Raw genomic sequence first — 27,922 nt, 5'->3', positions numbered from 1 at the left:
GGGGGTGGGGGGAAGGGGGGGTTTTTTTAATAGGGAATATGTAGTATTTAGATTTCATGAACAGTGCCCATGGTACACTGTGTGCACACAGCAAGTCAGGAGCGCAGTTGCCTCTGCTGTGGATCGGGGTCCGTGTGCCACAGATAACAGAGACCCAAAATCTGGGGCTTCAAGCCTCATCCACATGCTCTTATTATCATTTGCTGTTTGTATTGCAGATGCACGTAACAGATTGTACAATATGCTGTACAAACAGATTGGTAAAGTGATCTTTGTCCTGAAACACTGATGGCATAGATGAACGAGAAGGATTGAAAGCATGCCTACACTGAAAGCTGCACAGCCCAGACGCAGGAGTTTTGGACCCATGTCCTCAACAAAAAGGGCTTTGTGCATCTTTATTAAAGCAACGATCTGTTCTTACTGTAAAGGGCTGAAATTTTAAATAAGATTTAAAAGAAAATAACACAAAGATCATTAGAGAATGAGTAGGAGAAGGGAATGTGCCTACATGTCCCTTTCTTTTTTCCTTCTTTTTTTCTTCTCAACTAACAGCATTTCTCCTACACTTGCCAAGTCAAGCATGTCAAAGGAGCAGACTTGTCAAACTTTGGGTAGTTACTCACGGTATTGGAACAACATCCTGAAAAAAAAAAAATAAATAAATAAAAATAAAGGCTGGGGTGTGCAGGGCTGAGGCTTTGATGACCCAACTCTGGGAGGCACTGCTCATGGCTCATGGAAACTCTGACGCTCTGGAAATGACAAGAGCAAGCCTGCAAACTTGGCTTGCTCTCACTGGGCTACTCAGGAAAAATTCTAATCCTTAACGTCTTTTTCGTTGTCCAGGGCATGTAAAGAGATCGTCCACTTATGCCCTCTGTGGTTAAGAAAACCAAGAATTGCTCATCTTATTTATTGAAGTAGCTAATGTGCCTTTCCAAGTGCCTAGATGTTAGCTTGTGGGGGAAGGAGTCATCAACATCAAGACTAATTTCAATGAAAATATTTTTGTGGGAATATATTGCTCAGTGAATGTAGGTCATCTGCAGCTGGTAGAATAATGATATAAGCCTGTTTATATGTTTTATTAAAACAAAAAACTATTTACATGGAAAAATAGAGGCGTCTGGATTGTGCAAACAGCTTTTTAAGAGAAACTTTGTTTAGGGACAATAAATTATTTTGCCATTTCAAAATGCTTCTGTTTCTCTTCCACGTGAAAGTGCTCTTTCACTAAAATTATTAAAGAAACATTTTTTAAATGTGGAAGTATTGCTGATATTTTGGCAGTGGCTGTGGTCAGTAGTCCAAGTGATGGGAAATGATGAGCACTCAGAATTTAAACAACTTATGTTGACTTTGTGGTAAAAGAAACTTTATGCCTGGACAGGACATAAAACTTGGACCCACATGGTTTTCTAGTTTTGAGATATGATGATACCTGAACATGCTGGGAGCCGGGGCTCAGTGTCCCTGGCTGCTCAGGGCTGAGCCACTATGGCCTTGGTCAAGAAAGGTGGGTCTGTAGATCAGGCAAGAGATCTCATGTTCCAGGTTGCAAAGGTCTCAGGTTTGGAAATCTGACTTAACTGAAAAACGACCTGCTAGTTCATCCAGTTTGTTGTCTGCCAAATCCATGCTTGTTCTGTTTAGTGCATTCCTAAATGTTTTGTCCAATTTCATTTGGAAGTGGACCACAGGATGCTGTTTCCAACTCCCCCCCCTTCCTCCAAGTTTAGATGTTTTATTACTGTACTGTAAACACACACAGTCCTAACTTTTTTTTTTTTTTTTTTTTTTTTTTTTTTTTTTTTTTTTGGTCCCCCCACTTTATTTATTTTCTGTTGTATAATCCCTGTTCTGTGTTAATACTGATGAATGGGAGGGATGCATTTTGCTCTTGTGTAAAATAGTACTGAGGATAAACTCTGCCTAAGATTTTGGCTGACCTCCTCAACAGGCTTAGCTCAAAAATTAATTTGTCATTACCCAGGTGCTATACACTAAGCTTTATTGGCACAGAGGAACGTCACATACTGTATGTTCTTTGGAAGGAAAAAAAAATGTGGTCATGTAATCACTGAGACAGTAAACAGTCATTTCCAATCTAGTAATATTTTATATGAACTGGCACTGTATGTTGTATATCATCCATCTTGCTAATCCTTGTTCCACATTGCCTCCCACTTGAGGCCAAGAACATTACAGCTGTGCCAGAGAGTGGGTGGAAAAATAGCCTTATTATTAACCTAAGTTGAAAACATAATGGCTTTTTGAATGTCTTCATTCACAGATGCAGTCATACTAAAATATTAATACCCTTAAGTAGAGCGAAACAGAACTTTCATTTAAAATCCATTGTCCAAGTGTGTTGCAAAAGTGAAAGCCTTAAAAAAGTGTTGCAAGTGCCCTATACCTTTTGGTTTGTGTTTTATTTTGTAAATTCCAGTATTCTATAATAAAGGAGCCAAAATGTTCTTCAGAGTAGGTTTTGAGCAATATTGCTGCCATCGCTAGTGTTGTCTTGTGATAAATGAAAGAGTTTCTCCAGTCTTCTGTTTGTCTTAAAACACAGGTAATAATCAAATGGGTATTGAAACACAGACAATGACTTTTTAGTACCATGATCAAGCAGAGTTGCATTGCCAATGTCAGTGTTAGTTTAAATCTCAACCTCAGTGGGATCAGGAGTGTTTAAGATGCATGTGTTTTCTGGGAGCAACCATCATGAGGAGTAGAGAAGAAAACTGCAAGCCTCACATGATTAGTCTTTCATAGCACCCCAGCATCCTTGATTTACAAGCAGAAATGAGGGATCTCATAGTGAAAACTTGAGTAAATCTGCAGCACAGCATCACTGAAAAGCCACAGAAAAAGCAGATGATGCTTTTCTTCAGCTATAGTCATGGTTTGGCTTTCCTAGGTCTGTAACTCACTTTGTGTATCTTCCCAGGTAAAATATGAGTTCCACAAATGCCTTTGGTAGGTGTAGGAGTTGCTCTTGAATAGTATTTAGAAAAAATAAAAATAAAAATAAATAAATCCTGATTGTACTAATTTATGACTAGCATGAAAAACTGTGTCCCCTTTTAAAAGCAAAGAAAGGATTCAAACCTGCAGTGTATCAGGCCATGTGTTGTAAATCAGCCTAATTGTTTTAGAATTCAGAAGTGTTTCATCATTTTAAATTGGGCTTGTCTGATATTTAGTTCCACATTTTCAATAACTCTGCAGGACTAATATGTAGCCTGTTGTTACACATGAAAAGCTTTCTTTATCCTATCTTTTAAGACTGGTGGAATGAGAGGAGGTTGACAAGTAATCGCTTAGTTATCTCTGTGTCAAAGCTTGTGATATGCATTATAGTTAAAACATGCAATATCCAGTTCCAGAAGTAATTTTGCTATACATGAAGGTTTATCTTTCTTGCATACAAAATGCAAGAGTGAGTAATGCTGCAGTCTGATAGAGGATTTCAAATTGCTTGGAAATATCTTAAGATTTGCCCTAATAAGGTTTAGCAGGAGCCAAAATATTGTACAAGATATGGGTCCCAATCTTACCAGGACTTCCTTCCAAGCACATCATTATTCCCATATTCGCCATCTCAAGTGGGAAAAGAAATTTCACATTTTTAGGACATTATTTTCTTAGTTGATCCACTGCACTCTGTGGATAAATATAAGTCATCTATGAGTAGGGGTGGTTTTTTTTGTGAAAAGACCAAGCAATGCTTGTTCCCAGTAAGAACGGATGGTTGCAAAGCTCACTTGACAAGCTAACCTCTAACCTACCATTCCTCAGTTCTTCTTCAGGAAAAGTTTGCATAGTTTTTGCTTAACATAGATATTTTAAGCGGTAATAACCGGTTGAATAGAAGACGAGGGCCCACTGTGGCATTAACTAAAGGATACTGCTACCAAAATATTATGATTGTTCAGGTTGGTCTTCATGCAAAATGAACGCTGATTAAAAGGAAGCCTTTTGTCAGAGAAGGAGCAGAGGCTGGAGATGAAATACTATACAAGGACCCCTTGAGTTTTTTATTTATTGTCTTTTTTTTAGCTTTCAGATAAGACTGGGGACTTTGTTCTAAAGCTCTATGAGTTTTTTGGGTAGCGAAGCACCGTTAAGCTGCACATCCGTGATATTCTGTTGGATGTGTTCCTGTGGCTGCCATGGTGACCTGCGGAGAACGCCGTACAGAATCATGCTACTCCAGACGTGATTAGATACATTCAGGATCCGCATGCTATTGATGCCAAGGAACACTGAATAGTTTCATCTACTTTGCAGACAAGCTTCAGTGTAAGCCCTCCTGCCACTGCCTGCTCAAGGCCACCTTTGACAGCCGCAGGAGCCAACACATAGCTGTTTAGGCACTCGTTTTGTTCCTTTTCTCTATTTTTCCTTCTCCCTCTGATTAAGTTGCCAATCATCCAGCTTCTTTCTCTTCTTGTCCTGATAAGTTGCCAATCATTTCATACAGCCTGTACCTCTCTAGCCAAGTATTTCTCTTGTCATAACTTGGAAACAGGCTGCTGGAGATTTATTTTAAATCTTCATCTGATTAAATGCCACATCTTGATCTTTGGAGAGCCATAGGGCCTATATATCATAGTACTATCTTGTTTGGACTGCTCTGAACTGATATGAATTAGAGGACTTAAGACATGTCCCATGGGTCATCCAGCACAGTCTCAATATTCCATCCCCTTAATAGATATTAAATATTGGTGAATAGGTTTTTTAATCAGTTTTCCAGGTCATAGATGGTTGATAGTAGCAAGAAAGAAACCATCAGTTGTATTAAGACTTCGGGGGGAAGTAACATATTTATTTGTATGATACATGGGTTTGTACTGGTTTGTTCTGGTTATCAGATTGTTTATACAAAGATTTCAAAGTAGTAGCTTCATTTAGGAAGGTTTTCAAGAAATAAATAGCAGTGGGAAATTAAGCAAAGCTGAAAGTGTCAAGCGTGAAAAGTGCCTTTAAAATTAATGTTTGTGAGACTGCAAAATAGTTTGCTAGGATAATTATGGGAAGCCTGATTCTGGGAAATCTACAGATAGGACCAGATAAAACTTTGGAAGAATTACATGTGGAAGCGTAATGCTGTCCTCTCTGGGAGGGGAGCTTAGCTGAATTTTCCTACCTCTAACAGTTTTATAATTCTATTAAAACTGCTTTCCTAGATTTGCAAGATAACACTTTCCCTCAGTATTTATACTTCATTAGCTCATTTTCCAGTCACAAGGAAAAGACTCTATGAATCATCTTAGCTTTATTCTCTCATTTTGGAAGTACATGTGTTACACATCTATTCTGCATCTCCCTTCATTGATTTTACATTAGTTAATCATTAGACAAAAATAAAGAAGAAGAAGAATAATAAAACTAGGATAATAATCTCTTACCACAAGTATTTTCCTTGCTCCTATGAGGCTGCCCAGATGAGGTCAAACATCAGCTGTAATTGAAGAATTTTTCATCAGGAGATGAAGAATTTTTATTTTTACACTGTTATTCTGTGGAAAATAAGATACTGTACAAGGGGCAAGCATGAGTCAGGCTGGGGGGCTGTTGTGAAATACCTCTCAAATATCTCTGAGCTTGAGCTTTTTAAGCATGGATCCCACACACAAAGTGTGCTCTTCATTCTCATTTCTTGTGCTCATTAAGCGCTGCCATTTATTTTTGTGTGTCTGCACAAATATATGGCTTTATTACTAAAGTGGTTTGTTTATCTTTGCTGCTGCTGCATTTATTTTAGCACTCATCTAAACAATTAATTAGGGAAACACTTGAGTGCCGAATACACTTCTTCAGATACCACTCAGTTGTGGGTTGTTTTTTTTTATTTCCAGGAGCATCAAGCATTTTTTAAAAAAATCTTCTGCTGTTTTTTTTTTCTAACCAAGCCTTTTTCCCCCTTGTTTGAAGCTTCCGCAGGCACAGTATATTGCTTTGAAAGATCATGGGGCCTGTTGAGAGTTCAAAGCCAAGTAAAGATGGTGCTTAAAGTTCAAAGGCTCTCTGGAGTTGCATCTTCATCTGCATAAAATTGTTTCAACCAACTAGAAAGTTAGAAGAGTTGCCAGGAATTTCTTCTATTTCTTTTTTATTATTTTTATTTTAAAAGCTTAATTGGGGAATAGATGTGTCACTGCTAACAAGTTCAGGGAAAGTGAAGCTTCTTAGATAAAACACTGCTTGAAGGTGTACACAGCGTAGGAAAGATTTGACATGTACTGTGACCCTGTGAGAGTGAAACTGTGAATGCCTAGAAATCAATATGAGATATGTAAGGGTTGATAATGTTGAAGTCAAGAAAGAATTGGAAGTGTTTGACTGCATTTTGGGCAAATGGAACAGGGAGTATGATGTATTCAATGGGTTTAGTCTCAAGTTTTAAAGACGGGGAAAGGTAACACATTTCTAAGAAAAAAAGTTTTCAAATAGATGAAAATTAGCTTCCTGAAAATACTGGGTATATTGTAGCAAATCATGACTCAGAGTGGAGGCTTTGTGGGTTCTTTGACCAGCAGAGAATGCAGCACCCTATTAGGTGGTTTGGCCAAAAGCAGTAAAATACAGGGTTGGGGGGGAATACGTCATCGCTGATTCAACTTCATGGCACTTTGAGACAATATTTAACCTAGAATTTCTTCCCATGCTGCTTAAGCACCCCTTAAGGCAGCTCAAATATCTCGTATTGATTTCGTCTGTTTCCTATAAGAAAACTTTTGGAGGAAGCATGCCGGACTCCAGCGTGTTAGAGAGAAGCAGCGCTTGCCAGTATTGCTCTGCTGTTACTCATGTCGCTGTTATTGCAGTATCTTTTTAACTCCTCTTTTTTTTTTTTTTTCTTTTTTTTTTTAATGGTGTCTTCACAGTACTCCTTTAAGCTCAGGGCATTTTATTCTTTCTATTTCACAAGCATAAGCTAGGGCACAGTGAGATTAAAGGCCAGATTGTTCAAAAGCATTTAGGCATTGAAAGGTTCAGGTGGGCATTGAACGTTATTTTCAGAAGAACTTCAGCACCCTTTTCCTAGAAGTGAATTATCCAAGGTCAGATTTTAGATTTTCTTGCAGAAATAGTATGCTAAGTCCTCCAAATCCAGATAAGTGTTGAAACCAACCCATACAACCCTGTTCTTGCCAAGTTTCTGGGTAAGGGACACGGTTGTGCTTTTGTTGTTCTTTATTTAACGGGTTTTCACTAAATGTCAGCAATAACAATCTTTCCACTCTACACCTTCTTTTGTAACTCCTTCTCACTGGATGTCTTCCTCTTTTGTCTCTTTGTACTGCTACATCTAGTTTTTCCTATACTGGCCTTAGAAGACACAAACTCAGACTTTTAGAGCTGTCAGGGCTGAGGGTGGATGGGTGGTCTTGTAATACTGAAGGAATGCATGGGATTTAAACAAAACTTCATCATGTCAGATACAACAGGACTGGATAAACTGTAACTTAAAAAATGCATCATAGTATCAGCTTCTGAATTCATTAATTTCTTGATGTATTTCTGAAAACAAGGAGTGACACAAGACATTCTTACTGTCTTGCGTGTCAGTGGCAACGTGGGGCTGTGATGAGATTTTAGTGTCTCTGGTTCTGTTACTGTGTTCTTACTATGAAAAAATTCATTTTGTGTGTGAAATCTGCTGGTGAATGAGAGCTGGTTCCCAACTGATGAGTACAATAAAACAGTAATTTAACTGATGCTGTCTGCTAAGTTAAATAAGCTTGCAAGATGGAAGTTAAGCTGTGTTAGCAGGAATGCTGTGGAAAAGTCACTGAAGTTCCTTCACTGCCATTTCACAGAATTGCAGGCTGGCTGAGGTTGGAGTGGACCTCTGGGATTCACCTCATGCAACCCCTCCTCAAAATAGGGTCACATACAGCAAGTTGCTCAGGGCTGTGTCCAAGCACGTTTTGAATATCTTGAGGGATGGAGAGTCCACAGCCTCTCTGGGCAAACCATGCCAGTGTTTGATCACCCTTACAGTAAAAATGTTTTCCCTTATTTTTTCCTGTATTTTAGTTTGTGCCCATGGCCTCCTCTCCTGTCACTGGGCACCACTGAGAAGACTCCATCTTCTTTACTTCCTCCCCATCAGGTATTTATACACCTTGATATGATCCCTCTGAGCCTTCTCTTCTCCAGTCTGAACAGTCCCAGCTCTCTTAGTCTCTCTTCCTATGAGAGATTCTCCAGTCCCTTCGTCATCTTCATAGACTCCCTCCAGTATGTTCATGTCTTTCTTCTATTGAGGAGCCCAGAACAGGACCCAGCACCCCAGATACATCTCAGCAGGGCTGAGCAGAGGTCAAGGATCACCTCCAGGTGATGCAGACATTTAACCAGTGGTTAACAACATACCGAGGTGCTGTTGGCATTTAACTAGTGAAAATAATTTCCAGTACAGAACACAGGTTTTTCACAGTGACGTTATAGGATTATAAATTGCAATTCACTCTCAAAGATTTGAAGATTTTAAAGTGATAATTTTATGATTAAATTATAGTATTCTGAGTATTTTTCACTGCAGAGTTGCCTCCTAGTTAAACTAGGACTCGAGTGGCTTCTCAGGATTTGCAGTGCAATTAGATGTTTCATGAGAGCTGTGGTCTAGAACTCTTACCAGGGAAAAACAGTCTTTAGTGATCTTTCTCAAACATTCGAGTGAAAGAAAACATAGAAGGAAATCCAGGACTATAAGATATGTGTGCTAGGAAGTTTGGTTTGCTACTAGTGAATATCAGAGTTGGAGACTGTAGGGCTTTTGAAATGTCATTGGGGATGTATCCCTGCCTACATTAATTTATGTAAACATGATTTTTGTAGAGTCTTTTTGAATTGAAATACAGTGTCACACCAATTTTCTGCTGTAAGAATGGATTAATAAGGGAGGACATCTTAATTTTTCATTTCTGTTTTTTTTAGCATCTGTTCTCTGAACCCTCTTTCTCTACTATATCCAAAACCACATTTAGCAGATGGAAAAACTTAGGAGTTAACTTGCACAGAGGACATGTTAATTCATTTCAAAGCCAGTAAACCCAAATCAGTAATTGTTATCTGGCCAAGGAAAAAGGAAACAATGACCATCTGCTTGGAAGAAAAGGATAAGGATTGTATAAGAGAAGAAGAAAGTGAATTAAAGATTAAGGAGAATTAGTGTGAGAATAAGAATGAAAAGAAGAAAAGAAAAGGTAAAGGGGAAATGAGGAGAAGGCAGCATAAGAAATGTGATTATTTGTTTTGTAGTTTCATTTAGATGTCTCCCCCAAATCCAAGATTTCTTGGTGATACAGTGTATATACATAGTGACAGGCCTTGTTTCAAATGATTTCCAGTTAGAAAAAAATATTTCTCATTTCTCCTATATTTTGTGTACATTCTTTTGTGTATTCTGCAGGTGGGAAGTACAGTGACTTTCCACAGAAGACCCCTCACAGAGCTAGAGACTGGAATACCATCTCTCCACCCTCTCCCGCTGCTGCCCTACTTGAAAACTTTTTTTTCAAAAGCTCTGACAGGCAGGTCTTTTTTGCAAGCTTTATGGACTGATGTATAAGATCCCGATTATTCTCAATCCCTGAGATCTAGAAATGTGAATGGACCAAACATGATCTCGATGAGAGGTGCTGAACAGCCGCTTTGATTTTCTCGCTGGTGTTGTTTGACTGACAGCCTTCCATCTCACAGGGCTGGGGAAGCAATGACTCTCCCAAGGGATTTAGGCTGGGTGGGTGCTTGGAGGGGCTGGCAGAGGAGGAACATCCCAGGCCAAACCAGTGGTGTTTTCATCAACCCACAGATCAGGGTGTTGATGCAGGACTGATGTGCGAGTCCAGTGCCACTGACTGTTCACACGTATCTTTGCAGCATTTTTCTGAGTTTTTTGGACATCGTTCATCTATTAGTGAGCCCAGACCATTACAGCTCAGCTTGCATCCCAACATACAGTAATGGTTTCTTTAGGGACAGATTCGTTAGTAATGACATGAAATTGCCTTGATGCTGTAAACCTGATTTGTGTGTATTTATTTACCCTGACACCATGTATATAATCTAATTCTGCATCTGCTTTTTCTTCCTCCTTTGTCACCATCTAGTGCAAATATCAAATGAGTATTACCAATCTGAAGATGTGAAAGTTGGCCCCTTTCTTCAAAAGTAAGCCAGAGAGTACCAGCGTGCTTGCCATTCGCTTCCCAGTCATTACACAGTCAGTAGGAGAGTTCAGGAATTTGCAAATCTGCCATTGTCCTATATGAAAAAAATGTACATTGAAATTCTTCAGATAATTTTACTGCTATTAGCCATTTAAAAGTGTTTAATATAAGTGGCTTATTTCAGAAAGCAAGAAAAGCAGATTCTGGCAATTTTGCCCTTGATATCTTTTCTGTCTGTGTCGCACTTTAGTCAAAATTTACATAATAATGGGTAGGGAAGTGTTGTGGCACACGAACCGGTGCATATTAGTTCTTAGTTGCTTTCCCAAAAGGCTTGAAAATGCAGAAAAAAAAAAAAAAAAAAAAAAAAAAAAAAGCCCACTTCCATTTTGTAGGCAGAGGACATTTATAGAGAGCATTTGTATTCACAAGGGTACGGGAATGACAGAGTGTGACTCCTCCAAAAGAGCTCCCCGGTGCAGCTGAAGGCTGACAGCAAACTAGGACTTGTGGCCAATTAACAGAAAGGCCGTCATAACTTGCTAGGCATGGAGAGAAAAAATTGAGCTCCATGGGATCATTTTTCACTGGCCATTTACAGGGCTGTTACTGGCCTGGAGCATTTGTGCTTTAATGCGATAGGGGCGGTTCGGGGCATGCTGGGGCTGGTGCATTGCCGCCCTGGATGTTATAACCAGGAGGAAAAATAGAGCATAGGGTGGAATTTGGCATGTCTTGGTTGTGAATCCTTCTCTCATATGAGCCCCTGCCTACATTCAGCTAATGTATTAATATTAGAAGTGGCATCGCTATAATGTGTGCTGTCATTAGAGCAGCAATGCGGTTTCCTGGCTGGTGACAGGATTGGTAATACAGTTTCCATCAGGGTGCCAATTATATCAAACTATTAGCAAACCTGAGCTAATTGGGAGGCGGCATCGTTAAAGGTTGATTTCTGCGCTATATGGCAGTTCTATCAGGGATTGCTTCGGGAGTGAATCATTGCCATCGTCCTCTCGAGTGAATCCATATACAATAGAGCAAGAGGATGGTGCAGGTAGGAATCAAAATGTATCCCTGCCTTAGACATTTTCTGTCCAGCAGAATTACAGAAATAGTGGGATTTTTATTTCTGAAAATGATTTTTTTTGCTTTCCTTTGTCAGGAATGTCTGTATTTGCTATTCAGGCAGTTGCTGGTTTTCTCTTTTTTTGTATCGAGCCACACAACCAAAATCTCTAAGACCTGAAGCACTTCTAATACTAGACTGGTATCTTCCATACAGGTTAGCTAATTGAACTAAAATCTGTAATACAGATGAAATGCTAGACAAGGCTCCCATTGCACAAATTTAATGGATGTGAAAAAGCTTGTGGCCAAACCACACACCTGAACTCCTATAGTAATAGGTCTTTTCAGTGGCTTTAGTGGGAGAGAATTTTTGATGTCTTCATTGCTGTTTGGAAAATGACAGTGTAGGTCATGGTGGGCTTGGTTGCAAATCACACTGTTCAGGCAGCTGTTTGTGATTTACGGAGCACATATTTCAGCATTCGGGTGAACAGCTGGAATGCAAGAGACCCTTTTAAAAGGCAGCCCTGTTAAATCGCAGTGTAATGTTTAGATTTTGATAGTGGGAGAGTGAATGTGGAAATCGGGAGAGGGACATTTGGAGGTTAAAAAAAAAAAAAAAGGTTAAAAAAAAAAAAAAAAAAAGAAAAGAAAAATAAATCCTCCTTAACTTAAACTAGCTTGAACTGCGCTGGATTGACAAGACGCTACTGTCTCCATTGAGATTCTAAGCTTGTATGAAGCCAGCATCTGTTCTGCTTGCAAATGCACACACAAAAGTGAGCTTCATTCACAGAAAGAAAGAAACATAGCGGGACTTCACTCATTTAGCCTTCCAGGGCCTTCAGTCCCTTGATCTGTCAGCCCCTTAGAATTCAAACGCAGCCTTTAAAGGAATTTTCAATTCGCAACATGATGACTTTGTTGATGTCCTGAATGCGAATGTATTTTGAATTGAATTTGTCTGCCAGGATTCCATTACTTGCTAAAAGAATACAGAGTTCAATCATCAGATAATCATTATAGCTGTTTTGAAGTGTTTATTTTATTAGTCTAGAAGGTAAAGCAAATTTCATACTTTTAAGTTGTTGCAGGCTTTGCAGGCGCACTGATAAGCTCTTGTATTTCTATACCCTATGGTTAGGGTTCAGATACTGGCAGCAGGTGATAATATGCACAACGCAGGAGAGATCCAAACTGACAAATTCTGACAGTTGAAAACTATAGAAACTCATAAATCAGACCAATGAATATGAGTAGGTTTATTTCTCCCATGTCTTTTCTCTTTCATTCCCAAAACTTAAATTTTCACTGCTGGGAAATTGCAGCACATTTTTCTTCAAGCAAATCAAAACCTCAGAGCATCTGATAAAACGACGTGTTTTAATTCCTGTCCATGTCCAATAATTATTTTCTCATATTGGTGCATGTGTGTAATTCCTAGTACCTTTAACCTAGGAACTGTATATTCAGTTTAGGGAACTCTAAGAGACTTTTTCGCACCCAAAGCAAGATGGAGGTTGCCGTATTCATTCAAGCATGAAATCCTGGCTGAGAGATTAAGCCTCTTACACAGATCCCAGTGCCGTTAAATGCCAGCAAGGACTGTGTAAGCCACATCTCTGACTGGAGGAGAGCTTCCTTTTGTTAGTTGTTCAAAATTAGGAATGTAAACAGCTCTCACGGAGTAATTAGTCTGTGTTTGAATTGGGAGAAAGTGGTAAAAATAATGACATGATGTTGCTCCTCGCGATGTCACACGGCTGTAGCTTACACCCTAACAAAGCCACGTCTGCTCTGCTGGGTGGATGGGGGCAAGGGTTTCACAGGTGGCTATTTTGGGTTGTAGGAGCACAAGTTGCACTGAAGGAAAAGTCCTGTTAGGAGGTCACTGACAACTCTTTGTAAAAATCCTCCTGCTCATAAGAACAACTGCATTTTTGGAAGTTTCATGGGGAAAACTCTGCAATTTGTCGTAAAATTTGACAATGCACATAAATGTCCTCCACAAACCCAGGTTTGCTGTCAGCAGAAATTCATGGGTATTGTGGTGTGACAGTCCTCACCATTTGCTAATTTTTTTGCCCATCCCTAACTTCTAGAAGGTTGCTTAAGTGAAGCTGTGGCTGCACAATCCCCATGTAATCCGCTGCTGCCATCTTTGACAGTGACTCAAGTAAAGCTGGTTCTAGCCGTACACAAGGCTGTTTGCCCCTGTCGGTGTCTTGCTAAACAGGGTTCTGTGGAAATTAAATAAATAAAATCTCCACCACTTGTGCTAATTGGTGCCTTTGGCAGCCTGAGCAGGGGCTTGTGAATTGAATGTGTCATGGAGAATTGAATGTGTCAACTCTCTCCCAATGGCTGGGACCTTGAGGTCTTTTTCTGGCACTAAATTTCCTTTGAAAAAAGAAAAAGAGAAAAAAAAAAAAAAAAAAGAGAGAGAGAAAGAGAAAACAAGCTGAAATAAGAGATCTTTTCCCCTTTTTTTTAATGAGATGTTGAAGTTGCGCATTGTAGTGTACACACTGCAGCGTTTTCTTGTCAGATGCTTTGAGAAGTAGGGCTGGTTTCTGCCTTTGTTTCTCAGGCATCCCATTTGTTGCTATTAGACGCTGTGCAGCACGGGGTGGCAGGTTTTATTCAGTCTGTTCAAGCATCTGGCAGGATAGCCATGAAGTTGTTGCTGATGTCCTTAAGGGACTGTAGGGATCCGCATGATTCATTCAGTATTTTTTCTAGGTACAAAGAAAAAATGGCTTACGCTGTAGTAAATACGGTTCCAAGTAGAGCACAACCAGCTTACCAAAATGCAGATTTGCTGCTTTGGAGGCACTGACTAGAAGCACAAGCTCTTGTTCCTTTGGTTGAGAAGATACCAACCCACATGAAGTTAAACTGTGTTGTATTTCAGGCTGTTGAGGATTGGCAGAACCACGTCCACAAACCAGTTCACCTTTTAAGTCATCCTGGCTAGGAGGGCAGAAAGTTATCATTGTCAGGTTTTGAGTTATTTGGATATCAGAAAAGTTTAGTTGTGGCTCATGCTACTGTCAAGTTTGTTGGTGACGAAGCCAAGATTATGTGTGCATGGGACTGGAGAGAGGAGGGCTGGGTTTGGGGTTTTTTTCCTTTCCTTAGTAGGAAACATACTTTTTCTTTTCTAGCAGTGTCATTGATTTGTCTTCAGCACTATTATATTTTCTTAGGGAAAATGGAGGAAGGAAAGTCATTTCCTAGTTGTCTTTCAGCAGGTGCCAGCTACAAGTCCTAAAGCACAGATTAGCTGTGTTGTCTTTTACAGGCTTCTTCCTTTCTGATATTTCTGCAGAAAGGACTGAATTTCTGAATTTGGTACTTTCTCCTACAGGAGGTAGTACAGAGGCAAGGGGCTTTTACACTGGAGGCATCTTCAAAGCCAGCTCATTGCAGCTGCATACTTAGCAGCAAGCATCTCGGGAAATCCATAGGCTGAGCTGTAGTGTTTCCTTCAGGACCATGTGCACTTTTGCCTTTTCTGTTCTTCTGTGTTTTCGTTGTTTTTTTTTTTAAGTCCAGCCCAACCTCTTTAGCAGATAGCGTCACTATCAGCTACCAACATCTGGTGCCCATGCTCTTCTCAAACAACAGCAAACCATCTCTTGTTTTGTTGTGATTTTTTTTTTTTAAGAAGATACAAGCAAAATGAATCCAGTGAAAGATTTTATCCTTGTGCATTTTCAGGGGTGTCAGTCTGTGAGCTTAGAAGTCTCCATTTTTGTAAGGGTCCAGTGACCTGCCTAAAACATCTGCACATTTCCCATTAAGCTACTGTTTTCTCCCAGCCCTCATTCACAGAGACATTTTTCTCTCCTGTGCTATTACTTCCAAAAAACGTCTAGTTAAAGGGTATTTCACAGCATATTCATCTTTCAAGTGCAGTTCTTTCAAGTAGTGCCAAGAATGATAAACCAATAGATTTCAAACTTCTTATCAGAATAAACCCACAGAGCTGAAATCTAAAATGTAACTCTTCAGACCCATGGTAAAGGACATCGCAATTGCAATATGATGTCTACTGCTTGATATTTTCCACTCTGAATCCTCTCTCCTGGTTAAAAATATTTATATTAAAAAGCTAATAAACCAAATGAAGAAACAATAAAAGATAGACTTTGGAGCTGGCTGGCAATGTTTTCTCAAAGTCATGCTATTAAATGGCACAAATTTGAATTTGTTTCCCATTTTCATTCTGAAGTAAAATAGTGTAAATTTGCAGATTTTTCCAGTGGAAATGAAGATTTAGAAATACTCACAGAAAGCACAAATCTTAACAGGCTGTGTCTGTCTGTAATACTCATCCCTGCCAAACAACATTTGGCTCACTGCAATAATTATTAAACTGTCTCTATAGTAATCTGTGAAATTTTAAGGAACCTCTTGGCAGTATGAAAAATGTTTCTCTCAGCTGAGTTAAGTCTGCATTACCTTCCTGTCCATGTATTGCATTGCCTGCAAGTGCTTTGCTGCATTAGGGATAAACTCACTGTATTCCAGCTGGGAATACATGATTACCTTCGCTTGTTCTAGAGGTAATGGTTGTCGCTGGCCCGGCTGCAAAGCCGCAGGGAGTGTTCACAGTATAAGGCACAGCCTGAGCCAAGTGAGAGGCAGTGGAGGGCACGTTCTGGATTCAGCCCTTCCTTCCATGGTGTGGTACAGACCACCTCCACGTGTTTGCTAGCTGTGCTCTCCTGTGCACGCTTTCTCCTAGGTTTTTGCTGCTACGGGGATGCTGTGAGGATTGAACGAAAGCAGGCATTTCAGGTGCCATGTGATGTTTCACCTTGGTCAACATGAGGGAGCCAGTGCAAGCAACATCTTTGCTCACTGCCCAAAGGATAGATTATTTTATCTGTCATGCTCCAAGTTGCAACAAATCTCTGTCTGTGATTAAGGGAGTAGGATTATTGTCTGGTCATCAGTAAAATCTGCATCATCTTCTTTCATAAAAGTGAGTTTTTGTTTCACTAGCCACTTCTATCTCCAAATGAGCATTACCCAGCATGTTTTCCCTCTCCCGATAGCAGCTGGGTCCCTGAGCACCCCATCTGCAGCCACAGAGCTCTAAAGGAGTTTGGGGTTCTCTCCTTAATGCGACGGGGCTGCCCATATCCCCGGGACAAGGGCTGCATTCAGCCCCACTGCATTTCCCCTGTGGACAGAGTAGCAACTGATTAGCCTCTAAGGATGTTCCTACATCACTGATATATTGTGCTGGATGGGAGCTATTTAAGTGTGAATCTTCCTTGTGTCTATACCTGTGTTACGCACATTGGTGTGTGAAAGTCGCTCTCCAAGTGGTTTCCCTCCCACTGGAAGTAAAGTTGAAGTCACAAGTTGGGATATAGTGTTGAGCATCCCCCCTGCAGTGTGGGTGCAAGGTCCTCCCACAGTAACCTCTTCACTCCTGCCCTGTTCATGCCTCGGAGCAGACTTCATTGCCGTGGGCCATTGCAGATTGCAGCAAGTCAAATCATGGCCCTTGTCTCTTTGTCCCACACCTGGCAGGTTGTAGCTCTTCCCTGAGGATCTGCCTGTGAGCCCTGACCTCGCCCTGGGGCTGGTGTTGAGCTGTCTAGGTTGCGTGTGCTGTGGAAGGGTTATTTTAAATGTTTGCAGTGGAGAAAGTGGCAACAAGCTGTGTTTGGACCTACAGACCACTCTGTTGGACCGTGCTGCCAAAGGGAAAACTGTAGGATGAAGGCAACCAAAAACTGCCTGCTTTACTGACGGTTAGACAGATGAAGGGTGAGCAGAGCCTCACTTAATGCTGTGAACCATCAGCAGCTTCCACTACCCCACCAGTGGCAAATTCTTCTCTAACTTTTCATTGTTGCAGCTGAGTGTCCTGCCTCCAGTCCTACCTGGTTTCAAATCGGGGGGAACAAACCTCAGCTCTTACATATAAGACCCTTTAAATAAGGTCCTGCTATAACCTGATTTTCTGCCTGGGATGCAACAATGAATTCCTGCTGCTTGAGCTCGCCATGTTGCTTATATTCCAAGTATAATGGGGAGCCTTCAGAAAAATGTAACCTTATTTACACTGTACAAAGCCAATTGGATTTTGGTTAACTTAATTTCTAAGTGATTACAGTTCACTAACAATGTAGGTGTGCTATAGATGCAATGCACAGGGGGTGACTTTTTAGTTTAAACCATACAAGCTTTCTTTTATTCATGTCATTCAGGCAGCCTCATGATAATTCACATTTCCAGCTTTCCTGATGTGTTGTTCAACCACTGTTTTTTCTCCCTCCCTATTGTACTCTCACAAATCATACTCACTAATTTCTGAAAGCTTTTCATTTCTCTCTATAGGTTGTTGTTTCGTAACATTTTATACAAGGAAAGCTGCTCTTGAGGCACAGAATGCACTGCACAATATTAAAACTTTACCTGGGGTGAGTACATTTACTTTTTGATCCTCATTATTTTATTGCCAGAAAAATAGCCCGTTTGCTCAAGATGCTGTTTGGTGCCCCAAATGACCTTGATCTCTTAAAGGGAGGGTGGCTAACCTGATGGTCTGTCCTGTAATGGTGCCAGTCCTGTAGCAATGGCATCATCTCAAAAGGCAGTTGCTCTTCTGTAGAAAGTCCCTTGGCTGGAAACAGTGCTGATTCCTGCTGACTAGAAGCAGTTACTGAATTGCAATGTAGATTCTTTTTTTTTTTTTTCTGATTTAAGGGGGAGGGAGGAGGAAAAAACATGGCAGAAAAACACTGCACCATTGGGGCTTCTAGTTTTAAAAGGGAGAGAATAGTAAAAGACAAAATACAGTCAACTTTGTTAAATGCAGCTTTTATCCACGTGGTTTCTAAATAACCTGACTGCATCAGTGTGGTGACTGCACATCAGGGTACCGTAGAGCGTGGTACCACACAGCACAGTGTCATCCAGTTCCCTGCCACCACCTCTTCTCAGCAACCTGTTCTCACTGATACATCACACAGGTGCTTGGAACAGTTGTGGTTGTGTTGTACAAACTGTAGCTCACGTTATCCTACAGTAGTTCAGATTTGAGTTACAGGACTAGAGAGAAGTATATAGGTTGTAATTCCATGACTTACCTCTGAAATCTTTTTTCCAATGTTTTCATTTCTTCTGCTGAATGTAACCAAATACTTTGGACATGGAAAAGGAAATATATATATATATATATATATATATTCCCTCTTGATGTAGGGGTTATGTTCAAGTATATGGTTGTAGTGTATGGTTACAGACACAAAAAATAAATAAATGTATACCACACCGTATAAATAAATAGAACATTGACTAGACTGACAGTTATATGGCCAATATCTCCTTTAGTTCCTACATGCTGTATGTGAAATTGGACATTATGTGTTTGAAAAATTCACATCTTGCCACCTCACTTTATGCAACTCCTGTTAGGAAAGCCACCTCATTTGTCATGGAAATGACCAGTGTAAAGAAATATGTTGGATAGTTACCCATGAGTCCTGCTAATTCACCAAGATAAAATGGGATTCCTCTGTCACTTGTAAATGAAAATGCTGGAATAGGTGGTAGGAAATTCACAGAGGTAGGCTAGCTACAGGAAAATAAAAAGAATAGTTGTGGCACTTCACATTCAAGTGATGTTTTCCAGCAACTGGTGCTTTCAAGGGACAGTATCAAGACCTTACAAGCCTCCCAGTGGCAGGCTTGGCTTTTGAGGGTTTAGAGGGTGGATGTGCCATCCTCAGAGAGAAAGGAAGGCTCTGAGGGATGATTCCCTTTGGAACTCAGGTTGCATCTCAGCATCTGCAACCCCAGTTGTTGGTTCCCACCCCACTGCCAGAAAATGCCAAGCCCTTGGATGAATGATCTCTCACCCAATGTAGCTAATGTTGCACTTAACCCAACTCGTTGTGTAATTGCTCTCCGACATGCTTTGAATCAAATGGCTGTGCTGACTGGCTAGGCAGGATGGACATCGGCAGAGGTGGTCCTGAGCTGCTGAAGCAGCACCCTGCCCAAGCCAGCATCCCTGGGTCCAGGTAAGGTGTGGGACCCTACACTGAAGATCAACCACAAGATCTATACATCGCTTCCCTTAAAAGCAGAGAGGGTCCTTTCGTTTGCTCCTCTGTTCTTCCCTGAGCCCCATGAGCTGGCTGCTGTGTTTTGAGAGATCTTAGTTATCCCAGCAGGTGACTCAGAAGGGCAGACTCCTTCCCTGACCTCTCCACGTACAGGTGGCAAAGCCGGCTCAGCTCTGCATTGCATCTTACTTGAGCAGGGCATCATTTTCTCCTCTGCTTTTGTACAGCTAACAAGCATGTAGCAGTTAAAAAGACTACTGTATCTTTTGATTTTTTTTTAATAAAAAAAATATTTTTTTTTAATGATACCCCTAGCTCTTTGTCATTTAAAACTTTTCAAGCTGTGTTTTTCTGTTCTGACTGTGAGGCTACAAACTTTTCTTTTAAGGAAATGTGAAAATTACATTCCCATGACTCTGGGGCCTGGGCTTTAAAAATATTCCCGATACTGCCAAAGATATTAAGATTTTGAGATAAGTTGTTATACCTACTTCTTAAAGGGACACATCTAATAAAAAAAAGCAACTCCATTACTTCTCTTTGAGAACGATTCAGCATATATTATATAACAGATTCTATATTTTGCACATGCTGTATGCTGAGATTCAGCATAGTCGGATACCTTTATGCTGCATCTGTGCATTCCCAAAACGACTTAATTTAAGCACACATTAAAGGTGTGGCACACATGCTGAAAACACTTCACACAGCGGGATTCTCCTTGTATGAATTTTAGTAATGTCCATTTTGTTAGGTCTTTCCCGCTAAGCAGCTTTCACTGAGCGAGCAGGAATTGGTAGTGGATAGGTCCATGTGCAAAACATTGTCAGAGCAAATGGAAGCAATCTTCTGGCAGAGTTACAACAAGGGATGAATTTGGATCAGGTTCATTTGGGCATCAAATGTCAGCTTGCTTCCAGTAAACGAGATATGGTATGTAGGAGGTTCAGTAATAAGGTGTCTCCTGGAAACAAAAGAATCCATGCCTTCCACTGTTACTGTAATACCAGCACATGTCAGATAAGAGGCATCCTTAAATAGCCCAGGAAAAAGATCTGAGGCAAAGGCAGGTGATTTATTAGTATGAGGTAAGGAATGATGGCAGCTGCAGGAGCAGGGGCCTGCAGGGATGCTGCGGCGTTGGAGCTCGCCTGCGTGTTACCTGTGCACAGGTATAACCCACACTGCTGCAGGGGCGTGGAGGGGGGTGCCTCGGTGTTCATTAAATGATAGAGGCCAGATTATTACTGAGCTTAGTCTCTTCGTTTCTTAAATGCAGACCTGTTCCATGTGGCTCGGTAAGCATTTTTTGGATCAGCACTGGTGAAGCCAAAAAAATGGGTTTTTTAGTGTGAAATTTATCCCCCTTCCAAGACTGCACGTTCGGTTTAATTTGGGTAGGTATTTGAGCAAAGCTGCAGTGTTCTGTTTCTGTATCTACTTTTTGCATGGACCTCACCCTTAACATGAAAACTCTATCTGCTCTTTTGAGCTGCACCCTCTTAGTGGACATGAAGAAAATAAGACCAGACATAAATGATTAATGCAGAATCTTGGAAAAAAATATTGCAGGGTGCCTTGCTGTTTGATTACAAGCCTTGGAATTAGTCAACATTTCCATAATTCTAAACCAATATACACCTGTTTTCCCACTGTGATGTGAAGGCACAACTTAATTTAACAGAAACCCTGCTGTGCTAAATCTCTCATTAAATACCAAGCTAGTTCTGTAATTTAAAGTTGCAGCACCACTATTTTAACTGAATTGCCTTTGTATTATAAAATTAATAAGAAGTTAATGATGCACTTTGCTGTATTTTCTCAGATTTTTTTTTCACAGCAACAACAACAAAAAAAAAGAAAGATAAAGAAGAAAAACATGTCACCAGCTGACATCTCAAGGCTTTTTTGGTTTTAATCATTTTTCTGAGGATAAAATTCATTTAAAAGATTTTTTAAAAATTTTTAAAAACTTTCAGCATAAGTAGGATCAAACATCTTTGTTTTACTCATAGTTAGTATAATCTCTCTGTTAGTCATAATATTCCTTGTCATATAATGGAGCTTTTATCTTTCCTCCAAAATGTATTTAGATATCACTTGTTATGGTAGGATTGCTACTAGGCAGAGAAGATTTACAGTGTTTGAGAAATACAGACATATAGATACATATGATACATGTCAATGAAATGGGGACAGTTCTCTTCTGTTTACTTGGTGCTGGCATCACGAGTAGCTTTTCTGTCTTGTAAATTGTCATGGTTTAACCTGGCAGGCAGCTAAACACCACACAGCCATTCCTTACTGCCCCCCCAGCCAGTGGGATGGGGGAGAGAATTGGAAATAACATAAAATTTGTGGGTTGATATACAGACTGTTTAATAGAACAGAAAAGGAAGGGAAAATAATAATAATAATAATAATAATAAACATTATAACGATAATAATAATAACAATGATAATAATAACAATAATTATAGAATTTGAATATACAAACCAAGTGATGCACAGTGCAATTGCTCACTACCTGCCAAGTGATGCCCAGCCAGTTCCTGAGCAGCAGTCCCCAGCCAGCTTTCCCCCCAGCTTTATATGCTGAGCATGATGCCACATGGTACGGAATATCCCTTCAGCAAGTTTGGTTCAGATGTCCCTTCTGCGTCCCCTCCCTAGCTTCTTGTGCCCCCCGGCCTCCTCCTTGGCAAGGTGGTGTTGGAAACTGAAAAGTCCTTGACTTAGTGTAAATACTGCTCAGCAACAACTAAACATCAGTGTATTATCAACATGTTTTATTCTCATCCAAAATCCAAAACACAGCATTATACCAGCTACTAGAAAGAAAATTAACTCTATCCCAGGTGAAACCAGGACATAAATGAACAACATTAATTTCCAGATGTGTCTTTTCAAATATGTCATACAAGTACATAGCTCATATTCTAGCTCATAGGGATGCAGTTTGTATTATTCAATTTACGGTCAGGTTTTCTTGGACGTTGGTTTGGATTTTGTTTCAAAAGGCAGAAGGGAGAAGAAGGAAAACCTCAACTTGACTGTAATAATGATCTTAGAAATGTGCTTCTTTGGGATGAGATGTAGAACTGAAGCATTAACTAGTCTCATCTTCATTAAGAATCTCATGGCTTTGCTAGAGGTGTTTAAGTTGTATTCCCCAAACAAAATAATCCAATAAATTCCTCTCATCTAAATTTACTCTGTACCTTTAGTTAGATATAATAATCTTAGTCCTTCCCGAGCTCTAATTTGCTGCTTAATGAAAATTGGCTTCTGTATGGAGAGAAAACCTTGAAGAGCTGTATGCAGGGACTGCTTTAGCTGCCTTTGTGACACTGACATTTTTTGTTTGTTTTAGTTTTAAAGTTCATTAGTTTAAAACGAGAATGTGCTCTGTTTTGCTAACTAGTGAATCTGGTAGGATTTCCTGGCAAGAGCTGTCAGGTAGGTAACACAAGAGCACCAGATGTTGGTTGGATACTTGGAGCCCAGCTGCTGAATAAATACACCTTTCATCTTATGCAGAAGCTATTTGAAGTCAGGAATCCATGGGAATCCATTTGTAAAATCTACACCTAAAACATTTTTGGAGTCTTTGTTCTGTATTTGAAGTTAGATTTAGATTTGTTTAGTGGTAGATTTGGCAGTGTTAGGTTTAGCATTGGACTTGATGATCTTAAAAGGTCTTTTCCAACCTAAATAATTCTATGATTCATCTGACATGGCAATGATTATTTGTTGCCTACATTTTTGGCATATATCCTCATAGCTAAGGTTTTTTTTCACAGGAATATTTTACAGCCCACGCTGATTTAGGTCTCAGCACTCCTGTATGTTGAACAAACTGATGTTTTATGTGGTTCTTATTTCAAGTGAGATAAACAGATTCCAAGCAGCAGCAAACCCTTTGTATTGAGGTTCTGGGATGACATTAGGACATTAGCTGTATTAATTTATTTAATTAAGGTTTTAACAATAGAGAAATACAGTTTTGAGAAAGCTCTTAAAAGTTTAACATCAAGGTAGAGTTTGTAGGATCTGTCTTGTAAAATATTAGTGGCTTCCTTTTTTGCTAGATGTTGAGGGAAAGATCTTTCAGTTTTTCCATTGTAAGAATCACTACTGGTTTTATTAAATGCTGTTTACGTGAGAGAGAAACAAGACTGTTTTAGAGGGAACTTTTCCCTCAATATTCTGCACTGGCTGTAAGGTAACCTCAGGGTCCATTTAGGGATGTAGGATATGAAAAACTGATTTTTAAAGAGGAAATTAGATCATTCTTCTCTTTCAGTGTCCATTCACAGTAGGGTTCATTCTGCCCCCCATCAGGCTCACAGTCATCGGCATAATGCCAGTCTACTTTGGGACTTCCCCTCGCCCCTGTAGACCAGCTCAGGTTTCACGTTGAGTGTAAAACACACTTGGTCTTGCTATGTGCCATGGTATCAGTATCACATGTATCAGCAAGGCAGCACCATGGCCCCTCCGGGGGCACGGGGCTTGAGGGGTTGTAATGTGGGAGAGAAATCCCAGCACTGTGCTGAATCAGTTTAGCAGGTTATTCAACCTTCAGAATAATCTGTTTCAAAGTGCAGGCATCCATGATAACTTACTACGAATCCACATTCACTTTCTGATAAAATACCATTTTTCCAACAAGAAGCAAAAAAACAAATACATTTCTGATTTTCACTTTACATTATGAGCTCATTTCTAATTAATATCCTGGCACACTCCTTTCTGGAGTAGCGTTTTAATATCCAGTTCCCTTCTCTGCTTTAGGCCTTATGAGTTGTCAGTACTATATGAACATTATGTAAAAATTACCTGTAATAAAAAGGTAATCACCCAATATGACTTGAATAATAGCCTGAATATGAGATATCAGTGACTTTGAGAGATTTTGACAAACAGAAAGGGAATTCAAAGAGCAGTTAAGTTAGTTAAGGGTCTGGAGGGATTGATTTATGATGACAAATTAAACTAATTCAGTACTCATATAGCATGGCCAAATGCTGTTTAATGAAGGATCCAGAAAGTCTAGAACTGTTTAAATGATAAAAATAACCAGATGGGAAAGCAGAGGATTCCCAGGGAGCGCCTGTTCCTAGGAACTGAGCTATAAGACATTGCATGATGTTGAGAAAGGGAAGCTGGCCCATTTCTTGCTTTAAAATACTATGCAAATGAAACCACTTAACGATACATTTTGTCCAGCGCAGAAGAAGTGATTTTTTTTTATTATGCAAATGCACCACTTCTACCTCTGCCCCTCAAAAAAAGTTGCACTGACTTTGCCACTTAAATGAAAAAACAGTATTTGCATTAAATTCAGGTGCCTTATTAGAAAGGTTGGATTTGCATCTACCATTACTGTGAAACACAGAATGGATTATCAGACCTGAATTCATAAAATGGCAAAAAGTGACTTAGGAGCCCAATGAAACTCCTGTGATAAGTAGCTGAACTTGCTGCTTAATGGCAGAATGATGGGTGCTGTGCACGTGTAGGGAGAGGGGAACATTGACTAAGTGAAAATAACTAGTCTGAACTGAGCAAAACATAGAGTTCATAAGTATGTTGTCCCTTTTTCTCAATGAAGGATGGGGGGGCAGATTCATCTTCCCATACAGCCTTAGCATTAGGATAGCTTTCTGCCATACAGGACAATGCAGTTCATATCCTCTCTGGCTTGTTTGCTGTAAGGATTTAAGTTGAACTGACCTAATGGAGTCTTCACCACTGGACTTAGTTGAGATTGGAGGTCACCATTTCTCCTCTTGAAGCTGTTCCACTCTATATGAAAATGTTAAACTCTAATGGGATCAGGAGAAAACAAGTGGGTGCCTAGTACTGAGGGCAGTGACTCAAGAGTTGTGATAGCTGGATATGAGTCCATGCTCTAATAAGTACTTTCATTATTTGGAAAAACTTCAAATGTTTGGAAGATACCCTCCAAGAATAGGGAAGATCCATTGACTTGAAGCACTGGAAGAAGGAGGCTAAACCTTGATCTGCCTTACTCTGGGCAGTGAGGCTCCAGCCTACCCCCTGGGGTATGTCAGGAGGGTGCAAAGCTGCACAGGGTATGGCCATCAGTGAGCTCTTTCAGATCCTAGACATTCATATCAGACTTTCCCTGGTGTAGCAGATCTGCTGAAAAGCCAGAGCACATTACCCCAGCTGCAAATGCAGTTAAATGCACGCTAGCTTTTTTAGATAGCTCTTTTGGAGTAGTTCAGGACTGGTTTTTTGCACAGCTTTGCAGTATAATAATACTGGGATGGAAACTAAGTAACGCATACTACTGGCTTAATCTCAGAAAAAATCCCTGATGTGAAGCCCATCCTCAAAAGGCCAAACTGTTCTGGTGTGTGTCACTGGGCTTTACCTCTAATTTCTGTAACTCCAGACAGTTGAGGTCATCACTTTTCAAAATGCCTCCAGAATTTAATGTCCAACTTAGAACACCTTATTCAGCAAGGCTGGAGGATCTGTTCACAGGGTATCACTTTCAATCTGAGTACCCAGAAATCACTGACTGGAGCTGTGCACTTCAGAGTGGAAAACGGAACAAAAATGAGAGGCCCTCACTGGAGTACTCTAGGGGATTGCAAAGCTCACCAAGATTTAGGCAGGATGCTTAGCTAAGGATAATAGTCCAGGCACTCTCTTAAACAGCTATTTATCCTCCTGCTGGTGTTAGCTGTTTTCTGTTATCCGGAACAGAAAGTACAGGTGCTTCAGTCAGCCTCATTAGCACCATGACACAAGCTATTAAAATTGTCTTCGTAATGAAAAACTAGTTCAGGGAGCCTTCCTAGCTGTCTGACTACTCCTACAATAGTGAAATTAGAAAGGCAAATCATAAACAATGTTGCAGGCATCAGGAAGTAACATCATTAGAGATGCCCTTGGATGCCATTTACCTGCCTCGATAGCAGTGTTTGGCGTCCATGGATCTGAGTTATGTTATGACTAAAGAGCCTGGGCTTCATGGCATGTTTATAACAGAGAGATTGTTTGTTCAGCATCCTTCTGCCATTGTGTCCAACCCCGTGAGCTGTGCTGCTTCACAAAGACCTCTGCTGTGTGGTCTGTGGCTCTATGCATTGCTATTGAAGGGATGCAATGTTGTCTCATTTAGTGTTTGTACTCCCATGGTGGTGCGGGAAGCTGAGGCATCCCTAGTAGCTTTCTCCCATCTCAATTGGATAATGAATCACACTGTTTAGATGCACCATGCTGTTCTATGTGACAACATACAGGGTGAGTGAGAAAACGTAAGTTCTGTCCTCTCTGTGGTCATTAGAAACCCCATAATATGCCCTGGAAAACCAGGTGAAACTGGGTGGCTTGACTGAACCTCCTGCTCTAATAACACACTTTGGGCAATTATATTCTACCTAATTAAAAATACTCTTTGCAGACCTAGAGAGATAATTGATTTTTTTGTTCCTTCTCTGGAAGAAATTATCATTTTCATCAGCTTAGTTGGAAGAACCACTTCTTTCTCTCCTCTTCCCCTGTGGCGTACAGAGCAATCCTTTCTCCTGTTGCCAAGCAGGGTCACTGGGGCTGATAGAAATAGGGATTCATTTGGGTGCAAGCACCTCTTTGGGGTACAGACGCCTTCATCTGATTGGCATGGTAGATGTCCAAACAGTTTAGAGACACAAAATGTACTGTGAATTCCCACCCTGACAAGTTAAGGAAGACTCCGAATTGGAGAGCTTGTATTTCAGACTGTCAGTGTATGGAGCGGGTGATCAGCACCCTCTAAAACAGAGAGCAAATATCACTAAAGTGCTAAATACCTTTTAACAGGAAAAGCAGTACCACAGTGGGCAAATCTAATGTTTGTCTTACTTTTGGAACGATCCATTTTTTCACTTGCAGCTTTGCTGAAATCAGTAATGGCTTTGATCCCAGAATGTAGCCTGAGTATTTCCAGGAGCAGAGAGAAGCAGTCATTGAAAAACATGCCACCATAACTCCATTTATTAGCAAAAGCCTATCTCTATTGCCTTGTGCCAGGGAAGCTAAAAAAGCAAAAGCTGCAAAAGAAAAAAAAAAAACATTGAACTAAACAGTCTTAAGCAGTGGTAAACAAAATGTAGCTTCCTTTGTGGTTGATTTTTATCCAGCTGCAGCCAAATATCAAAGCGATATCAAAGGAAAGCTACCCATTAATTAATTCAGACTGACTTCACAAAGCAAGCTGGAGCTTTTGCTGATATCTGATTCTGACAACTTCCTAATCTTCACAAGTTGTCATTAAGAGTGGCATTAAAGCAGTCTGCAGTCAATCCCAGCCCTCGCCCTATTGTAACTCAGAGATGGGCTATCTCCAGTTGCAGGAGGGGGGGATAGGCAAGCAGGGGTTAGAATAAGCAACTTTGCTTCTTTGCAAATGGAATTTGCAATGTATCAGGGAATCTCATGAATACATCGCCTCTGTCATTCATTCTAGGAATGCTCACCCAACCCCACTTGCAACCATTACTAGTTGCAGCAAGTGGAAAATTTCTCTTCCGAAGGTGC

General features: G+C 40.3%; 1 protein-coding gene across 7 annotated transcripts in view; it reads left to right on the top strand.

Annotated features, from left to right (window-relative positions):
• The window catches only part of CELF2 (CUGBP Elav-like family member 2), a 386,209-nt gene that overhangs the window by 262,517 nt on the left and 95,770 nt on the right, over positions 1–27,922 (top strand). For all 7 annotated transcript variants that reach the window (XM_026868456.1, XM_026868453.1, XM_026868452.1 and 4 more), the window contains one exon: positions 17,631–17,713. In XM_026868456.1, the coding sequence (XP_026724257.1) occupies positions 17,631–17,713 (83 nt within the window). The remainder of the gene's footprint in view (positions 1–17,630; positions 17,714–27,922) is intronic.

The sequence above is a fragment of the Athene cunicularia genome (assembly GCF_003259725.1).
Source record: "Athene cunicularia isolate RWA chromosome 1 unlocalized genomic scaffold, athCun1 chr1_part2, whole genome shotgun sequence".
Lineage (NCBI taxonomy): Eukaryota > Metazoa > Chordata > Aves > Strigiformes > Strigidae > Athene > Athene cunicularia.
Note: the sequence above shows the minus strand (reverse complement) of the source record. Positions and strands in the feature narration are given on the sequence as shown.